A 22,592-nucleotide genomic window follows, 5' to 3' on the forward strand; every position below is an offset into this window, starting at 1 on the left:
ATGCCAGACCATTTGCCATCTCCCAGTAGTAAGCATGGTCACCAGTTTTAGTCATTTAGCTCTCTATTTCAGGTTACTTATATTCAGTACAAATTGTGAATATTCATCTTCCAGGGATACATTAATTCTTAGGCCAGAGTGTTTCTGTTTCATGTAAGAAAGGTGCCTTTCCTCCTAAGTGCATACACCTCCTTAAAGTGAACTATTACACTAATCACATCTTAATAGTGGGGCTAATTTTAAAGGTATCAAGCTATTTTCATTTTATGCTTCTAAATGAACATCTACATTACAAAGCATTCTTGGAGTGTGCTGTTTGTGCTAAGCAGGATCACCATTTTATTAGAGGTCAGTAACAATAGTTCTTCCTTTTTCCCTCTTCCACCCTGGACTGTGATTTGATAAACTGTACTGGGCTGTGGGTAGGAATGGAGCTGTGAGAGGTAGACTTAAACTCTTATAGAATAATAGACTGATGCTTGTTGTGTGCATTTTGTATATAAAACTAGGGCAGTGTCTTACAGAAAGTTATCACTGTGTCTCAAATCTGACTTGCCAGCACGTAGGAAGTTTGTTTTGGTTTCAAAATGTACTTTACCCCATGGGGGCTGGCAGGGTACAATACTATTGACATCACTGTGTTTCAAATAGAAAATTAACAAGTAGCTACTGTTGTGATTGCAGATTGCCTTCCCAGTCCCTGTGAGAGAATGCTTTTTCTTTTGGACAGCAACACTTCTCAGCCCCTTGGTACCATTAAATCAGCCAATGGGGGCTGCCAGAATAGGGATGAACACCAACAAAAGACTGAAGAGTAGAAAAACTGTTAATAATGCAAAAATCTTTAATCAGTTTCCAAATTGATGTGAAAGATAAATAATTTTTAAAAATTTATCTCCCACCCACGGCTAAGTTTTGACAGTAGGCCAGGTTCAGAGCCTGATCTCTCCAGAGAGGAGTATCCTTTCCCTCCACCCAAAACCCTGGAGAGTTGCCAAAGGAAAATAAGCTATTTTGTATTTAGAACAAATTGCCACTGTTTTCACCAGTGATGTAGCCCTATTTCCCAGACTTTGAAACTTGGAATACAGAAAGTTCTTGTGTGACCAAAGAAGAAATATGGTCAATGAATGATCAAGTTTTTTTTTTTTTTAAACAAAATTCTTGTAAACAGATATGAGAGGGAATGAGACGTATGCGTGGAAGTTAAGTTGAGCACAGAATGGATATCAAGTGAGCAATTTCCGTTAAATCACTTTGGAGATTGGGTTCCTTGTGGGAGTTTCGGTAGAGAACATATGCCTCTGGAACCAGATTTTAATTATTTTTTTCAAATGAGGCTGTCAAAAGTCAAGTCTCCCTTAGAGATGAATGCAGGACAATAAAAAAGAAATAATTTATGTGTTCTGTACTGTAGGCTTCAAGGGATCAGCAGTCCTGGGAGCTTGTAAAACTATGCAGACGTGAGTTTCTCCTCTTACCAAATGAGATAAAAACTGTTCATTTAATTTTTTTCCCCCTTGCATTGTGGAGTATTTCTTTTTAGACTTTTCCCTGTCATACCTGGGTTTTCTTAGCTTTTTTTTTTTCTATTTTCTCCTTAATAATTGCCTTCCTGTCATCATACTTGTTATTATCACCATTTCTTGAACAACAGCTGGAACAGAGGCCAGACTTATCAGCCAGGTTTTGTACTTGCTAGGAGGCCTGTCAGTAAGGTCAGAAAGTTGATATTGGTGACCAAAAAAATGGATTTTAAAAAGTTATCTGTGAATTTTATTTGATATTGTTGACCTAGTCCCCCATCACTGTAAATACTTTGATAAGTCACTCTCTTGTAATGGATGCAGTTCCCAACCCTCTGCTTCATGTCGACTCTTAACAAGAGTTGGTTGGAGATTGTCAGTTACTCTACGTGTAGTCATCTTGGATGGCGACCACAGCTGCACACCAAAGGGTAGTGTTCTGGCATCCATAATCAAATCTCTCATGAATGTTGGCCTGCCATCTGATTATACTGTTTGGAGGCCCCTGTATTTTTACCTCAACTTTGGTGAGTTAGAGAGTCCCAGAAATATCCACTAGAAATTGCTACACCGCTTCTCCCCACTGTGGGCCAGTCATTCTGTTTGGGTATTGGAAGAACTGAAATGACTAAAAAGTATGGATTCATTCTTATCCAGAAGATAATTAAAATATAGCGTGATTAGTGTAAAAATCAAGTATTATCTGAGGAAGGGATATGGCAAGGAAGGCCTCATGGAAGAAACAGTAGTTTGGCTGTGGGCTGACAAATGAGTTAGATGCCCACTAGAGGACTGGAGGAAAGGGTATTCCAGGTAGAGAAATCCGTAAATACAAACCTTTGGTTTGTGGAAGAGGTTTGCAAAAGGGAATGGATAATGGTAGGTGGAGCTGGAAAGGTGGTAGGCCAAATTATAGCATCTTCAAACAGATAAAGATTATTACTGGCATCTTTGTTTTGTTTTGTTTTGTTGCAGTACGCGGGCCTCTCACTGTTGTGGCCTCTCCCGTTGCTGAGCAACAGGCTCCGGAGGGCAGGCTTAGCGGCCATGGCTCATGGGCCCAGCCGCTCCGCGGCATGTGGGATCTTCCCGGACCGGGGCATGAACCCCGTCCCCTGCATCAGCAGGCGGACTCTCAACCACTGCGCCACCAGGGAAACCCTACTGGCATCTTTAAAAATGTTTTACAGCATCTAATTCAGTGGCATAATAGAGTGTAGCCCTTTGTTTACTGATGGTCATTGTTATCGACTGAGTGGCACTTCATCCTCTTCATATCTCTGAGATGTAAAGACTAAAATTTCAGCCTGCATGGCATCTGTGTAGTTTAAGAAAGAATATGTCACTGTCCTCATTAATTTATTGAGTACTCACCTCTCCCCTGCTGACTTCCCCCACTCCACTCTTTCTCTCTCTCTAAACCTTTGAAAGACATAATCCTAACAATAATTCAGAATTGATGTTCTGAAGTCCCAAGCTCTGATAGTGATCTGTAGTAATTTGCTCTAATAGTTTAACATAGATTCCTGGAGGTCCTGGGTTGTACTGTGAAATAATGTTAAGATTTATTTAAAGTCTTCTTCATATAAAGAACACTATTTTATATAAACACTATATTATCAGTTCTTGTTTTTATGTAAAATAGTGTTCTTTTTCCAAACCTTTGAGGAAAATTATGACTTCTGGAAGGCATACTATATTTAACTTTCTGGCTTTAAATACTCTCTGGTGGCTTCCCTGGTGGCGCAGTGGTTAAGAATCTGCCTGCCAATGCAGGAGACACGGGTTTGAGCCCTGGTCTGGGAAGATCCCACATGCCACGGAGCAACTAAGCCTGTGCACCACAGCTACTGAGCCTGTGCTCTAGAGCCTGCGACGCACAACTAGTGAAGCCCACGTGCCACAGCCGCTGAAGCCCATGTGACTAGAGATTGTGCTCCACAACAAGAGAAGCCACCACTATGAGAAGCCCGCGCACCACAACGAAGAGTAGCCCCCGCTCCCCGCAACTGGAGAAAGCCCGTGCGCAGCGGCGAAGACACGATGCAGCCAAAAATGTTTAAATCAATCAATCAATAAATTTATTTTTAAAAAATAGAATAACTTAAAAAAAACCTCTCTGGCTCCCTACCCTAAGAACTACTTTGATTTTACTGGGAGAAAGTGATTTTTAAAAGTTTTCAAAGAATGAGTAACATGTATCTCAACCTTACTGATTTTCTTATCTTGTATATAGATGAGCCCTTTAAGTGCTGAGGTGGATAAATGTGACTATAAATGTGATAATTTATATTATCATAATATTATGTACTTTATATAATTTACAACTTCATTATAACACTTGTTAATATTGGTTATTAATATTGGTTATTTTACAAGATACCAGTTGAATTAAGAGGAATATTAATGAAAGCAGTTTTTTTCTGAAAAGTGAGAAGAGGGTCCTAGCTATTCTCCTAAGTTTTAATTTTATTGTCCTTAAGCCCCATGACACCACAGTCAATTCCAACGCTAGGGAAATGCCACTTACTAAGTTACTCACTGGGAGTTAATAGTCTATTTTTTATGAAGTAGATAATGTATAAGTTGTAAATGAAGCATATAATTATCATGTGCCATTTTATGGGAATAGCTTGTCTAAAGCTTATTTCACAAACAGAGTAAGCTGAACAGCAGAATATGATCATATTTGTTTTTGTAAATAAAGTTCATGTGTAGCATGATTGTGCTTGATATCTGGATCCATCTTTAATGTCATTTTTCTTTATAAGAAAGGAGGCAGGCAGGTTTTTGTTTGGTTGGTTTTTTTGGTAACTGTTGATTTTCAGAAAATTCTCAGCATGTTACATTTAGAGAAATGCTGGAGTATAAAATGTGTAGGAAAAACAGCTAGTTGCTGTGATGTGCAAAAGTGTTGTGTAGGGAGTTGGGAAACCTGGCCACAAGCCACTGCAGCTTTGAAGAAAGTGGCTCAAGGGAGGACTCACAGCCCATTGCGTAACATTCAACAGAGAGGAAAATACAGTACTGTCCCTATCGCTTGACTTGTTTTCCATTTTTATTTCGTTACTTGGCAAAGTCTTGGTATCCCGTAGTGGAGGAATGAAAGACAAGTAAGTTCCAGTGAAGGACCGTGCCTCCAAGGGCATCAGCCAATGGATGGTTTGTGAGGCTGGGCAGGCGTTAAATTTCTTATTGTTGTTGGGCAGAGGGATTAGAGTTTCAAGAGAGGACTTGAAAAACATCATCGTGTGATAGAGGCTTGCAATTTTTTTCTGAAAGGGAATTCTTTCCTCTCTCCTCCCTCAACAGTGTGCTTCTTCTGGTTGATATACCTATGCATTAAAATATCACACCTACTAGCAGGGGCCATTTTATGGCAAAATCATTTCCCCTCATGTTCTGTGTTATTTCACTTTGGCAGTAGAGTTTACAAGGTTTGAAATCAAAAGCAGCACTGGTTCTTTCAGGGAAAAATGATCCCAATCTACCAAAATAAAAGCCAAACAGACTCTAATTGTTCCTTCTCCCACAAGGGGCTTGCCCTTTTTGAAGGTGTGGGTAATTCTGATAGGACCTTCTCTCCAACAGGGTTAGTCACTGGGAATTGCCTCTTCCCCTGGGTAAAACCCACTTTTAAATCTCATTTTAAAACAAACCTCAAAGTGTCTTTGAAAATAAAAGTACTTTGCCATCTCTCCATTGTCTTGCCCCCTCCCTCTCTGCAAGACTCCAGTTTTCTCACAAGGCACCTCTTGCTGCAGTGTCTAATCTTAACTTTGCTTTACAGTCACTCACGCTAAATTAGGAAAGATTTTAGTTGTATAGTTTTTATTGAGCTATTGATGTGTTGTGAAAAGTTAAGTAACTGCTAACCAGGGTGCTACGTTTTTTCCATCAAGTCTGATTACGTTAATTTTACAATGTGAGGTTTTTTCCTATTGATTGTTAGTCTAATGTTCACCAGAATATTCAGAACAGCAGCCTTAACTTTCCCCAACCTTCTTACCCTACTTTGACTAAAGGTACAGAACCATGCCTTTCATGAATCCTTCTTTATGTCAGTTATTCCACTCCTTGAAGACTTGAAAAACATCATCTCATGATAGTTGCAAATTTTTTCTCAGTACATAAGGATTTTCAAATCAAACCAAGCTTTTTTTCTTCTCTGTCTCTTGTCCTCTTTTTCCCCCATTGTCTTACAGTTCATGATTTGGCAGCTCTGTACAGGAGACTCCTGAGCCACCAGTCACATGAGAATGAAGGCAAGAAAAGAAAGGACCAGATGGCATCAAAAGACATGCCTTTCTAGGTCATTGGTGGTTAAGCTTGCAATCTGGTTACCAGCAGGGCGACTATGGGGGAAAGGGTGGAGAGCAGCACAGCACCATTGTAAGGGAAGAAGAATTTTGCCATACAGTTCGTTTCATAATTTGCTGGAGAGAAAATACTTACACATGGAAGAGAATGGATTTTCTGATTGAACTTTCCAGTTTACAGTCACTGAGAGTCCATTGCATTTACTTAAAAGTGGTATATAAGCACATGTGAAAAACTATATGCAGTATTTGAATGCCAACTTTGAAAAGTGTGGCTCCGCCTTGGTCAGCTGCTATCGTTCAACTTCCATTAACCCTTTGTTATTCTATTCTCCAAATGCCCGATTCACTTACAAGTACAAAAACTGGAGAAAATGATATTTGGCTCCCACACATACACTTGTCCCCACAGAAGAGCAGAGGACATCATTCACCACTCATCCTTCATAATATTATCTGTTTTGAAGGACCCTATTTACAAAACATGGAAAATGGCATCACTGGCCTTTGTGAGACATGTTATCTCAGGATATGTTTTCTTAATATAAATTGCATCTTGGAGCACATTTAAAATTACTTGACTGAAGAAATGTTTAGTAGTGGAACCCTCCTACACTGTTGGTGTGCATGTAAATTGGTGCAGGCATTATGGATAACAGTATAGATGTTCCTTAATAAACTAAAAACAGAGTACCATATGATCCTGCAATCCTACTCTTTGGCATATATCCAGAGAAAACTCTAATTCAAAAAGATACAGGCGGGGGCTTCCCTGGTGGCGCAGTGGTTGAGAGTCCGCCTGCCAATGCAAGGGACACGGGTTTGTGCCCCGGTCCGGGAGGATCCCACATGCCACGGAGCGGCTGGGCCCGTGAGCCATGGCCGCTGAGCCTGCGTGTCCGGAGCCTGTGCTCCGCAACGGGAGAGGCCACAACAGTGAGAGGCCCGCGTACCGCAAAAAAAAAAAGATACAGGCGGGATGTACCTGGTGGTCCAGTGGGTAAGACTTCACACTTCCAATGCCGGGGGCACAGGTTCGATCCCTGGTTGAGGAACTAAGATCCTACATGCAGTGTGGCCAAAAAATAAATAAATAAACTCCATGCCTGTGGTGATGGTTACACAACTCTCTAAATATACCCAAAAATCATTGAATTGTACAAGTAAAGCAAGTGAATTATATGGTATGTAAATTATAACTCAATAAAAATTCAAAAAAATACATGCACCCCAATGTTCATTGCAGCACTATTTACAATAGCCAAGACCTGGAAGCAACCTAAATGTCCATCAACATAGAGAATCCTAAAGATGCTAAGAGAAAACTACTAGAGCTAATCAATGAATTTGGTAAAGTAGCAGGATACAAAATTAATGCACAGAAATCTCTGGCATTCTTATACACTAATGATGAAAAATCTGAAAATGAAGTTAAGAAAACACTCCCATGCCATATAAAGCATGGCAACAAAAAGAATAAAATATCTAGGAATAAACCTACCTAAGGAGACAAAAGACCTGTATGCAGAAAATTAGAAGACACTGATGAAAGAAATTAAAGATGATACAAATAGATGGAGAGATATACCATGTTCTTGGATTGGAAGAATCAACATTGGGAAAATGACTCTACTACCCAAAGCAATCTACAGATTCAATGCAATCCCTATCAAACTACCATTGGCATTTTTCACAGAACTAGAACAAAAAATTTCACAATTTGTATGGAAACACAAAAGACCCCGAATAGCCAAAGCAATCTTGAGAACGAAAAATGGAGCTGGAAGAATCAGGCTCCCTGGCTTCAGACTATACTACAAAGCTACAGTAATCAAGACGGTATGGCACTGGCACAAAAACAGAAATATAGATCAATGGAACAAGATAGAAAGCCCAGAGATAAACCCACGCACATATGGTCACCTTATCTTTGATAAAGGAGGCAAAAATATACAGTGGAGAAAAGACATCCTCTTCAATAAGTGGTGCTGGGAAAACTGGACAGGTACATGTAAAAGTATAAAATTAGAACACTCCCTAACACCATACACAAAAATAAACTCAAAATGGATTAAAGACCTAAATATAAGGCCAGACACTATCAAACTCTTAGAGGAAAACATAGGCAGAACGCTCTATGACATAAATCACAGCAAGATCCTTTTTGACCCACCTCCTAGAGAAATGGAAATAAAAAAAAAATAAATGGGACCTAATGTGATTTAAAAGCTTTTGCACAGCAAAGGAAACCATAAACAAGACCAAAAGACAACCCTCAGAATGGGAGAAAATATTTGCAAATGAAGCAACTGACAAAGGATTAATCTCCAAAATTTACAAGCAGCTCATGCAGCTCAATAACAAAAAAACAGACAACCCAATCCAAAAATGGGCAGAAGACCTAAATAGACATTTCTCCAAAGAAGATATACAGATTTCCAACAAACACATGAAAGAATGCTCAACATCATTAATCATTAGAGAAATGCAAATCAAAACTACAATGAGATATCATCTCACATCAGTCAGAATGGCCATCATCAAAAAATCTAGGAACAATAAATGCTGGAGAGGGTGTGGAGAAAAGGGAACACTCTTGCACTGTTGGTGGGAATGTAAATTGGTACAGCCACTATGGACAACAGTATGGAAGTTCCTTAAAAAACTACAAATAGAACTACCATATGACCCAGCAGTCCCACTACTGGGCATATACCCTGAGAAAACCATAATTAAAAAGAGTCATGTACCAAAATGTTCATTGCAGCTCTATTTACAATAGCCAGGACATGGAAGTAACCTAAGTGTCCATCAACAGATGAATGGATAAAGAAGATGTGGCACGTATATACAATGGAATATTACTCAGCCATAAAAAGAAACGAAATTGAGTTATTTGTGGCGAGGTGGATAGACCTAGAGTCTGTCATACAGAGTGAAGTAAGTCAGAAGGAGAAAAACAAATACCGTATGCTAATACATATATATGGAATCTAAAGGAAAAAAAATGTCATGAAGAACCTGGGGGTAAGACGGGAATAAAGACACAGACCTACTAGAGCATGGACTTGAGGATATGGGGAGGGGGAAGGGTAAGCTGTGACAAAGTGTGGCATGGACATATATACACTACCAAACGTAAAATAGCTAGCTAGTGGGAAGCAGCTGCATAGCACAGGGAGATCAGCTAGGTGGTTTGTGACCACCTAGAGGGGTGGGATAGAGAGCATGGGAGGGAGGGAGACTCAAGAGGGAAGAGATACGGGAACATATGTATATGTATAACTGATTCACTTTGTTATAAAGCAGAAACTAACACACCATTGTAAAGCAATTATACTCCAATAAAGATGTTTACAAAAAAAACAGATGAATGTATAAAGAAGATGTGGTGTGTATATATATATATATATATATATATATATATATATATATATATATATATATATATATACAGTGGAATATTACTCAGCCATAAAAAAGAATGAAATAATGCCATTTGCAGCAACATGGATGGACCTAGAGATTATCATATTAAGTGAAGTTAAGTCAGACAGAGAAAGACAACTATCATATGATATCACTTATATGTGGGATCTAAAAAAATGATACAAATGAACTTATTTAGAAAACAGAAGTAGATTCACAGACACAGAAAACAAACTTATGCTTACCAAAGGGAATAGCAGGATAGGGGTGGGGGAGATAAATTAGGAGTTTGGGATTAACATATACATGCTACTATATATAAAATAAACAACAGGGACCTATGGTATAGCACAGGGAATTATAGTCAGTATCTTGTAATAGCCTATAATGGAAAAGAATCTGAAAAAAAAATGTATGTATAACCAAATCACTTTGTTGTACACCTGAAACTAACACATTGTAAATTAACTATACTTCAATTTTTAAAAATGGTTAAAAAAATTGACTGAAGAAATGTTCAGTAGTGGCCAATAAAAAAAAATATTTTAGAGGAGCAGTCTGCCTTCCCTGTTCATTTAGGCATTACTTACACCTTGACTCCTTTGGCCTGGGTAGCTCCTGATTTGACAGTGCTATTGTAGATCACCAGACTGCTGAACTTGGCTGATATTTCCTTATAGAATTCCAATTCAGTTGTTTTCTCTTGAACGAAAATAACTATTTTTAATTTTTGGTTTAAACTTGGTTCCAATATTTGAACTTTGAATCCTTTACTCTTTTAATTACCTTGAAAATCCTTGCTTTTTTCATAAACAAATTAAGCATCCCTCAAGTTCAAAGTCAAGTTTCAACCTCTTTTATAAGGCTGCCTTCTCCAATTACAATCTCTCCTTTTATTCAGATTCTGTTGCCCTTGATACCTGTATGACTCATTTCATTGTGAACCAAATGAAACAAAATGTTTCGTTCTGTAGTCTAGATTATAAACTCTTAAAATATACGTTTTTTTACTTCTCCCACTCAAACAAGTGTTTGGAACTTCATTGCTGAGTACACAAAGTCATGTAATATACAACTGAATGATTTTTTAAAAAGAGAAAACAGACATTTTAATATTGTTAGTTGATTTCTTCTCTTTTTTTTTTGGCTGCTTTTTTTGGGGAGGGGGGGGTCTTCATTGCTGTGCATGGGCTCTCTCTAGTTGAGGCAGGCGGGGACTACTCTTCGTTGCAGTGCATGGACTTCTCATTGCAGTGGCTTCTCATTGCGGTGGCTTCTCTTGTTCCGGAGCACGGGCTCTAGGCCTGTGGGCTTCAGCAGTTGCAGCACACAGGCCTCAGCAGTTGCAGCACGCAGGCTCAGCAGTTGCGGCACATGGGTTTCAGTAGTTGTGGCAGGTGGGCTCAGCAGTCATGGCTTGCAGGCTCTAGAGCACAGGCTCAGCAGTTGTGGCACTCGGGCCTAGTTGCTCCACGGCACGTGGGATCTTCCTGGACGAGGGATCAAACCCGTGTCCCCTGCATTGGCAGGCAGACTCTTAACCACTGTGCCACCAGGGAAGTCCCTTGTTAATTGATTTCTGCCTAGATTGTATGTTTTTTTTTCACATTAAAGCGTAGTTTTATTTTTTCATCTTTTTTTTTATTGAAGTATAGTTGATTTACAATGTTGTGCCAGTCTCTGCTGTACAGCAAAGTGACTCAGTTATCCATATATATATGTATGTGTGTGTATACACACACACACACTCCTTTTTTATATTCTTTTCCATTATGGTTTATCCCAGGAAATTGGATATAGTTCCCTGTGCTATACAGTAGGACCTTGTTGTTTATCCATTCTAAATGTAATAGTTTGCATCTACCAACCCCAAACTGTCAGTCCATCCCTCTCCCTTCCCACCTCCCCTTTGGCAATCACAAGTTTGACCTCTGTGTCTGTGAGTCTGTTTCTGTTTTGTAGATATGTTCATTTGTGCCATATTTTAGATTCCACACATAAGTGATATCATATGATATTTGTCTTTGTCTGACTTAACTTCACTTAGTATGATAATCTCTAGTTGCATCCATGTTGCTGCAAATTCTGCTTAGATGTTAATATGACTTTAACTTAGATCTCACAAAACAGAATGACCCACCCATTTTTTTTCTTGATATGAAACTATAGTAAGGAGTCATTTTGAAGTTTCTTAAGCTAAAAGTAAAAGTTCCTATATATGCACTGAATTTCTGGGGTTAAATAATTTAAACAAAATTGACAAGTTATTCCTGTGGCAAAATACTTGTTAACTTTACTAGTTAGTTGCTTTGTTAACTTTTTTAGATGATTGAATTCAGAGCTCCCTTGGGAGCCTCTAATTATTGCAAGAGAACCACCAGTCTCTCTCCACCCTCCAGTCATCTCACATGAGTTCAGTTGTTAGGCATATGGTATAATAATCCTAATGAAGAGTTTAAAGGCACTTTTTTTTTGAATTTTATTTATTTTTTTATACAGCAGGTTCTTATTAGTTATCCATTTTATACCTATTAGTGTATATATGTCAGTCCCAATCTCTCAATTCATCACACCACCATCACCCCCGCCACTTTCCGCCCTTGGTGTCCATACATTTGTTCTTTACATCTGTGTCTCAATTTCTGCCCTGAAAACCAGTTCATCTGTGCCATTTTTCTAGGTTCCACATATATGCGTTAATATACGATGTTTGTTTTTCTCTTTCTGACTTACTTCACTCTGTATGACAGTCCCTAGATTCATCCACGTCTCTACAAATGACCTGATTTCGTTCCTTCTTATGGCTGAGTAATATTCCATTGTATATATGTACCACATCTTCTTTATCCATTTGTCTGTCAATGGGCATTTAGGTTGCTTCCATGACCTGGCTATTGTAAATAGTGCTGCAGTGAACATTGGGGTGCATGTTTTTTTGAATTATGGTTTTCTCTGGGTATATGCCCAGTAGTGGGATTGCTGGGTCATATGGTAACTCTATTTTTAGTTTTTTAAGGAACCTCCATACTGTTCTCCATAGTGGCTGTATCAATTTACATTCCCACCAACAGTGCAAGAGGGTTCCCTTTTCTCCACACCCTGTCCAGCATTTGTTGTTTGTAGATTTTCTGATAATGCCCATTGTAACTGTTGTGAGGTGATACCTCATTGTAGTTTTGATTTGCATTTCTCTAATAATTAGTGATATTGAACAGGTTTTCATGAGCTTCTTGGCCATCTGTATGTCTTCTTTGGAGAAATGTCTATTTAGGTCTTCTGCCCATTTTTGGATTGCGTTGTTTGTTTTTTTAATATTGAGCTTCATGAGCTGTTTATATATTTTGGAGATTAATCCTTTGTCTGTTGATTCATTTGCAAATATTTTCTCCCATTCTGAGGGTTGCCTTTTTGTCTTGCTTGTAGTTTCCTTTGCTTTGCAAAAGCTTTTAAGTTTCATTAGATCCCGTTTATTTTTGTTTTTATTTCCATTACTCTAGGAGGTGAATCAAAAAAGATCTGGCTGTGATTTATGTCAAAGAGTGTTATTCCTGTGTTTTCCTCTGAGAGTTTTATAGTGTCCGGTCTTACATTTAGGTCTCTAATCCATTTTGAGTTTATTTTTGTATATGGTGTTAGGGAGTGTTCTAATTTCATTCTTTAATGTAGCTGTCCAGTTTTCCCAGCACCACTTATTGAAGAGACTGTTTTTTCTCCATTGTATATCCTTGCTTCCTTTGTCATAGATTAGTTGACCATAGGTGCGTGGGTTTATCTCTGGGCTTTCTAGCCTGTTCCATTGATCTATATGTCTGTTTTTGTGCCAGTACCATGTTGTCTTGATTACTGTAGTTTTGTAGTATAGTCCGAAGTCAGGAAGTCTGATTCCTCCAGCTCCGTTTTTTTCCCTCAAGACTGCTTTGGCTGTTCGGGGTCTTTTGTGTCTCCATGTAAGTTTTAAAATTTTTTGTTCTAGTTCTGTAAAAAATGCCATTGGTAATTTGATAGGGATTGCATTGAATCTGTGGATTGCTTTGGGTAATATAGTCATTTTCACAATATTGATTCTTCCAATCCAAGAACATGATATATCTGTCCATCTATTTGTATCATCTTTAATTTCTTTCATCAGTGTCTTAGCATTTTCTGCATACAGGTCTTTTGTCTCCATAGGTAGGTTTATTCCTAGGTATTTTATTCTTTTTGTTGCAGTGGTAAATGGGAGTGTTTCTTTAATTTCTCTTTCAGATTTTTCATCATTAGTGTATAAGAATGCCAGAGATTTCTGTGCATTAATTTTGTATCCTGCAACTTTACAAAAGTCATTGATTAGCTCTAGTAGTTTTCTGGTAGCATCTTTAGAATTCTCTATATAGTATCATGTCATCTGCGAACAATGACAGTTTTACTTCTTCTTTTCCGATTTGGATTCCTTCTATTTCTTTTTCTTCTCTGATTGCCGTGGCTAGGACTTCCAAAACTATGTTGAATAATAGTGGTGAGAGTGGACATCCTTGTCTTGTTCCTGATCTTAGAGGAAATGCTTTCAGTTTTTCTCCATTGAGAATGATGTTTGCTGTGGGTTTGTCATATATGGCCTTTATTATGTTGAGGTAGGTTCCCTCTGTGCCCCCTTTCTGGAGAGTTTTTGTCATAAATGGTGTTGAATTTTGACAAAAGCTTTTTCTGAATCTATTGAGATGATCATAGGGTTTTTCTTCTTCAATTTGTTAATATGGTGTATCACATTGATTGATTTGCATATATTGAAGAATTCTTGCATCCCTGGGATAAATCCCACTTGATCATGGTGTATGATCCTTTTAATATGTTGTTGGATTCTGCTTGCCAGTATTTTATTGAGGATTTTTGCATCTGTATTCATCAGTTATATTGGTCTATAATTTTCTGTGTTTGTCGTATCTTTGTCTGGTTTTGGTATCAGGGTGATGGTGGCCTCATAGAATGAGTTTGGGAGTGTTCCTTCCTCTGTAATTTTCTGGAAGAGTTTGAGAAGGATGGGTGTTAGCGATTCTCTAAATGTTTGATAGAATTCACCTGTGAAGCCATCTGTTCCTGGACTTTTGTTTGTTGGAGGATTTTTAATCACAGTTTCAATTTCATTACTTGTGATTGGTCTGTTCATATCTTCTATTTCTTCCTGGTTCAGTCTTGGAAGCTTATACCTTTCTAAGAATTTGTTCACGTCTTCCAGGTTTTTTTTTTTTTGTTGGTTTGTTTTTGCATTACACGGGCCTCTCACTGTCGTGGCCTCTGCCGTTGCAGAGCACAGGCTCCGGACACGCAGGCTCAGCGGCCATGGCTCACGGGCCAGCCGCTCCGCGGCATGTGGGATCTTCCTGGACCAGGGCATGAACGCATGTGCCCTGCATCGGCAGGCAGACTCCCAACCACTGCGCCACCAGGGAAGCCCCCTCTTCCAGGTTTTATTGCCATAGAGTTGCTTGTAGTAGTCTCTTAGGATGCTTTGTATTTCTGTGGTGTCAGTGGCGACTTCTCCTTTTTCATTTCTAATTTTATTGATTTGAGTCCTCTCCCTCTTTTTCTTGATGATTCTGGCTAATGGTTTATCAATTTTGTTTATCTTCTCAAAGAACCAGCTTTTAGTTGTATTGATCTTTGCTGTTATTTCCTCTGTTTCCATTTCATTTATTTCTGCTCTTTATGATTTCTTTCCTTGTACTAACTTTGGGTTTTGTTTGTTCTTCTTTCTCTAGTTCCTTTAGGTGTAACGTTAGATTGTTTATTTGAGATCTTTCTTGTTTCTTGAGGTAGGCTTGTATTGCTATAAACTTCCCTCTTAGAACAGCTTTTTCTGCATCCCATCAGTTTTGGATCATCATGTTTTCATTGTCATTTGTCTCTAGGTATTTTTTGATTTCCTCTTTGATTTCTTCAGTGATCTCTCGGTTATTTAGTAATGTATTGTTTAGCCTCCAGGTGTTTGTGTTTTTTACATTTTTTTCCCTGTAATTGATTTCTAATCTCATAGCGTTGTGGTCAGAAAAGATGCTTGATATGATTTCAATTTTCTTAAATTTACTGAGCCTTGATTTGTGATTCAAGATGTGATCTATCCTGGAGAATGTTGTGTGTGCACTTGAGAAGAAAGTGTAATCTGCTCTTTTTGGATGGAATGTCCTATAAATATCAATTAAATCTATCTGGTCTATTGTGTCATTTAAAGCTTGTGTTTCCTTAGTAATTTTCTGTTTGGATGATCTGTCCATTGGTGTAAGTGAGGTGTTAAAGTCCCCCACTATTATTGTGTTACTGTCGATTTCCTCTTTTATAGCTGTTAGCAATTGCCTTATGTATTGAGGTGCTCCTATGTTGGGAGCATATATAGTTATAATTGTTATACCTTCTTCTTGAATTGATCCCTTGAGTGTCCTACCTTGTCTCTTGTAACATTCTTTATTTTAAAGTCTATTTTATCTGATATGAGTAGTGCTACTCTGGCTTTATTTTGATTTCCATTTGCATGGAATATCTTTTTCCATCCCCTCACTTTCAGTCTGTATGTGTCCCTAGGTCTGAAGTGGGTCTCTTGTAGACAGCATATATACGGGTCTTATTTTTGTATCCATTCAGCGAGCCTGTGTCTTTTGGTTGGAGCATGTAATCCATTCACATTTAAGGTAATTATCGATATGTATGTTCCTGTTACCATTTTATTAATTGTTTTGGGTTTATTTTTGTAGGTCCTTTTCTTCTCGTGTGTCCCACTTAGAGAAGTTCCTTTAGCATTTGTTGTAAAGCTGATTTTGGTGGTGCTGAATTCTCTTAGCTTTTGCTTGTCTGTAAAGCTTTTGATTTCTCCATCAAATGTGAATGAGATCCTTGCAGGGTAGAGTAATCTTGGTTGTAGGTTCTTCCCTTTCATCACTTTAAATATGTCATGCTACTCCCTTCTGGCTTGTAGAGTTTCTGCTGAGAAATCAGCTGTTAACCTTATGGGAGTTCCCTTGTATGTTATTTGTCGTTTTTCCCTTGCTGCTTTCAATAATTTTTCTTTGTCTTTAATTTTTGCCAGTTTGATTACTGTGTGTCTCAGCGTGTTTCTCCTTGGGTTTATCCTGTATGGGACTCGCTGCACTTCCTGGACTTGGGTGGCTATTTCCTTTCCCATGTTAGGGAAGTTTTCGACTATAATCTCTTCAAATATTTTCTCTGGTCCTTTCTCTCTCGCTTCTCCTTAAGGGACCCCGATAATGCGAATGTTGTTATGTTTCATGTTGTCCCAGAGGTCTCTTAGGCTGTCTTTGTTTCTTTTCATTCTTTTTTCTTTATTCTGTTCCGCAGCAGTGAATTCCACCATTCTGTCTTCCAGGTCATTTATCCGTTCTTCTGCCTCAGTTATTCTGCTATTGATTCCTTTTAGTGTATTTTTCATTTCAGTTATTGTATTGTTCATCTCTGTTTGTTTGTTCTTTAATTCTTCTAGGTCTTTGTTAAACATTTCTTGCATCTACTTGATCTTTGCCTCCATTCTTTTTCTGAGGTCCTGGATCATCTTCACTATCATTATTCTGAATTCTTATTCCGCAAGATTGCCTAGCTCCACTTCATTTAGTTGTTTTTCAGGGGTTTTATCTTGTTCCTTCATCTGGTACCTAATCCTCTGCCTTTTCATCTTGTCTGTCTTTCTGTGAATGTGGTTTTTGTTCCACAGGCTGCAGGATTGTATTTCTTCTTGCTTCTGCTGTCTGCCCTCTGGTGGATGAGGCTATCTAAGAGGCTTGAGCAAGTTTCCTGATGGGAGGGACTGGTGGTGGGTAGAGCTGGCTGTTGATCTGGTGGGCAGAGCTCAGTAAAACTTTAATCTACTTTTCTGCTGGTGGGTGGTGCTGGGTTCCCTTCCTGTTGGTTCTTTGGCCTGAGGTGACCCAACCCTGGAGCCTCCCTGGGCTCTTAGGTGGGGCTAATGGTGGACTCTGGGAGGGCTCATGCCAAGGGGTACTTCCCAGAACTTCTGCCAGTGTCCTTGTCCTCATGGTGAGACACAGCCACCCCCTGCCTCTACAGGAGACCCTCCAACACTAGCAGGTAGGTCTGGTTCAGTCTCCTATGGGGTCCCTGCTCCTTCCCCTGGGTCCCAATGTGCATACTACTTTGTGTGTGCCCTCCAAGAGTGGAGTCTCTGTTTCCCCCAGTCCTGTCAAAGTCCTGCAATCAAATCCCGCTAGCCTTCAAAGTCTGATTCTCTAGGAATTCCTCCTCCCATTGCTGGACCCCCAGGCTGGGAAGCCTGACGTGGGGCTCAGAACCTTCACTCCAGTGGGTGGCCTTCTGTGGTATAAGTGTTCTCCAGTTTGGAGTCACCCATCCAGCAGTCATGGGATTTGATTTTATTGTGATTGTGCCCCTCCTATCATCTCATTGTGGCTTCTCCTTAATCTTTGGATGTGGGGTATCTTTTTTGGTGAGTTCTAGTGTCTTCCTGTCGATGATTGTTCAGCAGTTAGTTGTGATTCCGGTGCTCTCCCAAGAGGGAGTGACAGCACGTCCTTCTGCTCTGCCATCTTGAACCAATCTCAAAGGCACTTTTTAATGTGGACTTTATTTTGTTTAGTTTTAGTCTGTTCAGCAAGAGCACTCTGTGATCATGTGAGAGTCCTCACCTAAGAGATTTTCCAATTAAAAAGGAAAATTCTACTAAAGGTTCTATGATTTTGGGAAGCATAGCAGGGGAGGAGAGTGACTTTAAAATTGTTAAATCTCATTAAGGGGAATCCATTGATAATCCTTTAATTTAGGGCAAGTTTAAAAAAATTTTTTCCTTATCCACATTAGGTATGTCACGTTTCAGCCTGGAGCCAATTACTAGATTTTAGTTGTTGAACTCAATAAGAGATTTGGAATGGAAATGCTAGCAGACCTTTAACTAGCTGGGCTAGTGGATACTGGAAGAATCTTGACAATTCATCTGCCAGATCTCTGACCTCACTACCCTTAATCATCCTTACTTGTCAATGACATAATTGGCTGCCTTATCATATCCCTCTTTGAAATTGCTAGCATTTGAGAATGTCTCTTGACATTATTTCTTATGTATTAAGGCAAAGAAAGCATAGGTCGGTGGTTGAGCTAGTAGACCGTTTTGGCCCTCTTTGAGGAAAAAATGGAGGATGTGTTCTGTTTGTGGGACAGTTGAAACAGTTGCTAAATGTTCAATTATGGCTCTTTACAGAATAGAGCTAATCTATGAGCACATCTGTGGATTTTCTTTTCAGATATATTATTAAGTGATTAATTATGTTATACTTTATGAAGCACAGGACCAGATATACGAACTAGTATTGTTTCAGGGTGAAATTATGTACCCAGAACTCTCATCATGGTAATCATAGTTCCTGTAGGGTATAGGGAATATAAATTCATGAGGCTCTCTACTAGCATTTACAGAGAAAATTTCCCTAACTTGCCCATAGGATGGGTGTATTAAAGAATACAGTGACTTTTAGTGAAGAATTCTGTCATGGCTTTTTTCCATGTGTAGAAAATGGGAGGTGGTGGGTAAGGGGTAGTAAGAGGGAAGAGGGAGACAGAAATAAAAATGAAAAGCTAATGATAGCTGGTACACTTAGATATTAGGAAGCAGGGGACTATTTTATGGGTTGTTGTTTCAGTGGCTAGGATTGATCTCAGGGCCATACATTTTGCCTAACCCTATCCTCACTGGCCACAGAATTTTGCTGTTTCTATTGTGTTGGATCATATGAAGTTGCCATTTTTATAAGTGAGAAATGGTTGAATATCAGAAATTTTGTATGGTTCAGCCTAATACATAATAACATAAACACTGTAGGATGGCTACAGTTGTGGAGAGGGGTGTGTGTGTGTGAATGAAAGGTGGAAGGGAAGAAATGGAAATTTGTGAGCATTTTGGGGTGCTCTGAAGCTGAAAACCTCTATTCTAGCCTGTGGTTTTACACATTCAAAATCAAATACAGTTGCCCAAATATGTTTTCCTACTTCCACATTAATACAGTTGAGACAGTTTATGGGGCAGGTTAAAATTAAATCACCTCTGACAGAGATAACCATTGGGGATAATAATCTGAAGTGACCGATGTTTTCAGAGTACAACAGAAATGTCAGAAACTGAAAACCTGTAGGCACACCTTCACTTGCATGCAGATACTTTGTTGAAACTGAAGAATTAGGGGCGTAACATGGTTATAGACTGAATAATGTACAAATTCTTATTTGTCTTAAAATAGGCTTTAGGATGTTTTTAGTGGAATATTCAGGCTGTACTGATTGGACTTTTTTGTCTTTCTTAGACGAGCTCATCTTCGCCTGTGTTTAGAACGCTTAAAAGTTCTGATTCCACTAGGACCAGATTGCACCAGGCACACAACACTTGGTTTGCTCAACAAAGCCAAAGCACACATCAAGGTAGGAATTTTTTGTCATATTTTCACATGATTCTCAGTCCTGCTCTCTTTTTAGCAATTATTCCTATTCATATATATCAGCTAGCACAGTGACCTCCTTTAATAACTGACCTCAAGAGAAATTTTCTGAAAACTTATCAGCTAATCTGATGGGAGCAACATAACCTGATTACATTAAATTGTTTTGACAGCGTGGTCATTTGAAGAGCTGAGAATACTAGGAAAATAACAATTACTCTGCTGATACCCTGAAGGAAGGCAGTTGTGCCCTCTGGTGGAGATGACTTCATTTGGCTGTGTCTCTCAGTAATTTTCCATCAAACTATATGGCAGAGCAAGTTTCTCTTTTGTGGTGGTAACTTGACAGACTTTGAGAATTCTATACTGTTCTAGTAATGTAGCATTCATTACACACACACACACACACACACACACACACAAAGTGAAGAAATAACTATTTTTCATGTTTAAAAAATATATACTTATGTATGTTTTTATGTATACACACACATGTATAGTCATTCATGTTTTCTCTGTCAAAGAAGAAGTCTTTTGAGATGTTAGGTAGGAATCAGTTTTATTGTTTGTACTGTACCTCACACAAACTTAAATATCACTTTATCATTTTAGAAACTTGAAGAAGCTGAAAGGAAGAGCCAGCACCAGCTAGAGAATTTGGAACGAGAACAGAGATTTTTAAAGCGGCGACTGGAACAGCTGCAGGGTCCTCAAGAGATGGAACGAATACGAATGGACAGCATTGGATCAACTATTTCTTCAGATCGTTCTGATTCAGAGCGAGGTAGGCAGTGAGCTTCTTTGCTAATGAAACACTAGCATCCCTGTATCTGAATTTAGAGAGGGGAGGTTGGGTGGCATTGTATTTGCTTCCTTTTTTGCCAACATTGAATGTAGCATTCTAGATTTTATGTAGTCACAACATTGTCTAGCAATGCCTGTATGAATTATAGAATTTTTTTTCTTGATTATATGTATATTGAAAATTTTCCACTTTGAAACAATTTTAGACTTAAAAGTTATAAGTTTTCTGTAGAAAATTGAGTTCTCATATACCCTTCACCCAGGTTCCCCTAATATTAATATCTCATGTAACCATAATAGTTACTGAAACCAGGAAATTAACATTCATGCAATACTATTAATTAATCTATAAACCTTATTCAAATTTCACCACTTTCCCCAATAATGTCCTTTGTCTGATCCAGGATCCAGTGCAATATCCTACATTGCATGAGATATTTCTTCAGTCTTTCTTTCATGACCATGACACATTTGAAGAATATTGGTCAGTTATTTTATGCAGCGTTCCTCAATTTGGGTTTGTCTGATGTTTTTCATTAGATTGAGGTATTATACATTTGGGGGAAGAAATATCACAGAAGTGATGTTGTGCCCTTCTCAATTCATAGTATCAGGAAGATACATTATGTTGATATGTTTTATTACTGGTGATGTTAATTTTTTTTTTTTTTTTTTTTTTTGCGGTACGCGGGCCTCTCACTGTGTGGCCTCTCCCGTTGCGGAGCACAGGCTCCGGATGCGCAGGATCAGCAGCCATGGCTCACGGGCCTAGCCGCTCCGCGGCATGTGGGATCTCCCCATACCGGGGCACGGACCCGTGTCCCCTGCATCGGCAGGCGGACTCTCAACCACTGTGCCACCAGGCAAGCCCTGGTATGTTTGAATTAGAACCCAAACAAAGTCTACATTACATTTGTTTGTACTTTTTAAGGTACAGTTGGCCCTTGAACAACACAAGTTTGAACTGCACAGGTGCACTTATGTGTCGATATATTTCAATAAATATGTGCTACAGCACCTACATGATCCATGATTGGTTGAATCTGCAGATAGGGAGGGCTGACTGTAAGGCTAGACTCAGATTTTTGACTGTGTGGAGAGTTGGCATCCCTAACCCCCTGAGTTGTTCAAGGGTCAACTGTACTTCTAATCTATAATAGTTTTCCCTTTCCCACTTTTTTTTTCAGTGCCAATTATTTCTTGTAGAACCTGGGAAACTGGGCCATTTTTCTTATAGAGTTTCCCACATTCTAGATTTGGCTGAATGAATCCTCATGGTGGCATTTAACATGTTCTGTCCCTCATATTTCTTGTAAACTGGTTGGTAGATCTAGAGGCCTGATTAAATTCATGTTCTTTTTTGAGGCAAGAATACTTCATGGCGCTGTGTACTTCCTGTTGCATCAGTGTTATTTTTGATTGTCCCATGATAGTGATAACATTGGTCAGTGGGTTCAGGTGATGTCATGTTTTATGCAGATTTATCAACCTTTCACTTAATAGTTTTAACGGTCATTGATGATTGTTGCTCAATCAATATTTCATTAGGTGTTACAAAATAGTGATTTTCTAATTCTATCATTCTTCTTGTGTTTATTAACTTTTTCTTCTTTAAAGAAGAATATTTCCTCATCAACTTTTTTGGTTACCCTCAAATAACCAAAAAGTGGGTACCTCCTTGTACCCACCCCACCTCCAAATTGCAGAGAGAGGGTATGTTTTCATCATTATAAATGTTCTCATTTTTTTAGTATTCCGAAAGTGCAAGTACCTTATCAAATACCATTCTTGTTCTTCTTTGGCAGCTCTCTTTCCCAGAGTTACAGGAACTTTTTAAGTAACATCTCTAGTCCATTTGGCCAGAACAGTCTCTCATTTTATTTTGTTTTGAGTTCAGCATGCTCTGTTGGATAGGGTGTCTTGATTTTGTTTCCCAAATGTAGGTTGGATGAGTGTTCTGTGATACTGGGAAACACTAAATAGCCTGTGAAGCATTATGGATATGAAACAAATAGTTATGAATTCATAGGATTATTTGTACAGCCTGTTTGGACAACTGCCTGCATTGTAAAAAC

The 22,592-nt window shown here is 38.8% G+C and overlaps 1 protein-coding gene across 2 annotated transcripts in view; it reads left to right on the plus strand.

Moving 5' to 3' along the window:
- The window catches only part of MXI1 (MAX interactor 1, dimerization protein), a 98,714-nt gene that overhangs the window by 72,297 nt on the left and 3,825 nt on the right, over positions 1-22,592 (plus strand). For both annotated transcript variants that reach the window (XM_060125309.1, XM_060125310.1), the window contains exons 4-5: positions 19,582-19,696; positions 20,326-20,497. In XM_060125309.1, coding sequence (XP_059981292.1) covers positions 19,582-19,696; positions 20,326-20,497 — 287 coding nt within the window. The remainder of the gene's footprint in view (positions 1-19,581; positions 19,697-20,325; positions 20,498-22,592) is intronic.

This window comes from Lagenorhynchus albirostris, chromosome 16 (assembly GCF_949774975.1).
Source record: "Lagenorhynchus albirostris chromosome 16, mLagAlb1.1, whole genome shotgun sequence".
Lineage (NCBI taxonomy): Eukaryota > Metazoa > Chordata > Mammalia > Artiodactyla > Delphinidae > Lagenorhynchus > Lagenorhynchus albirostris.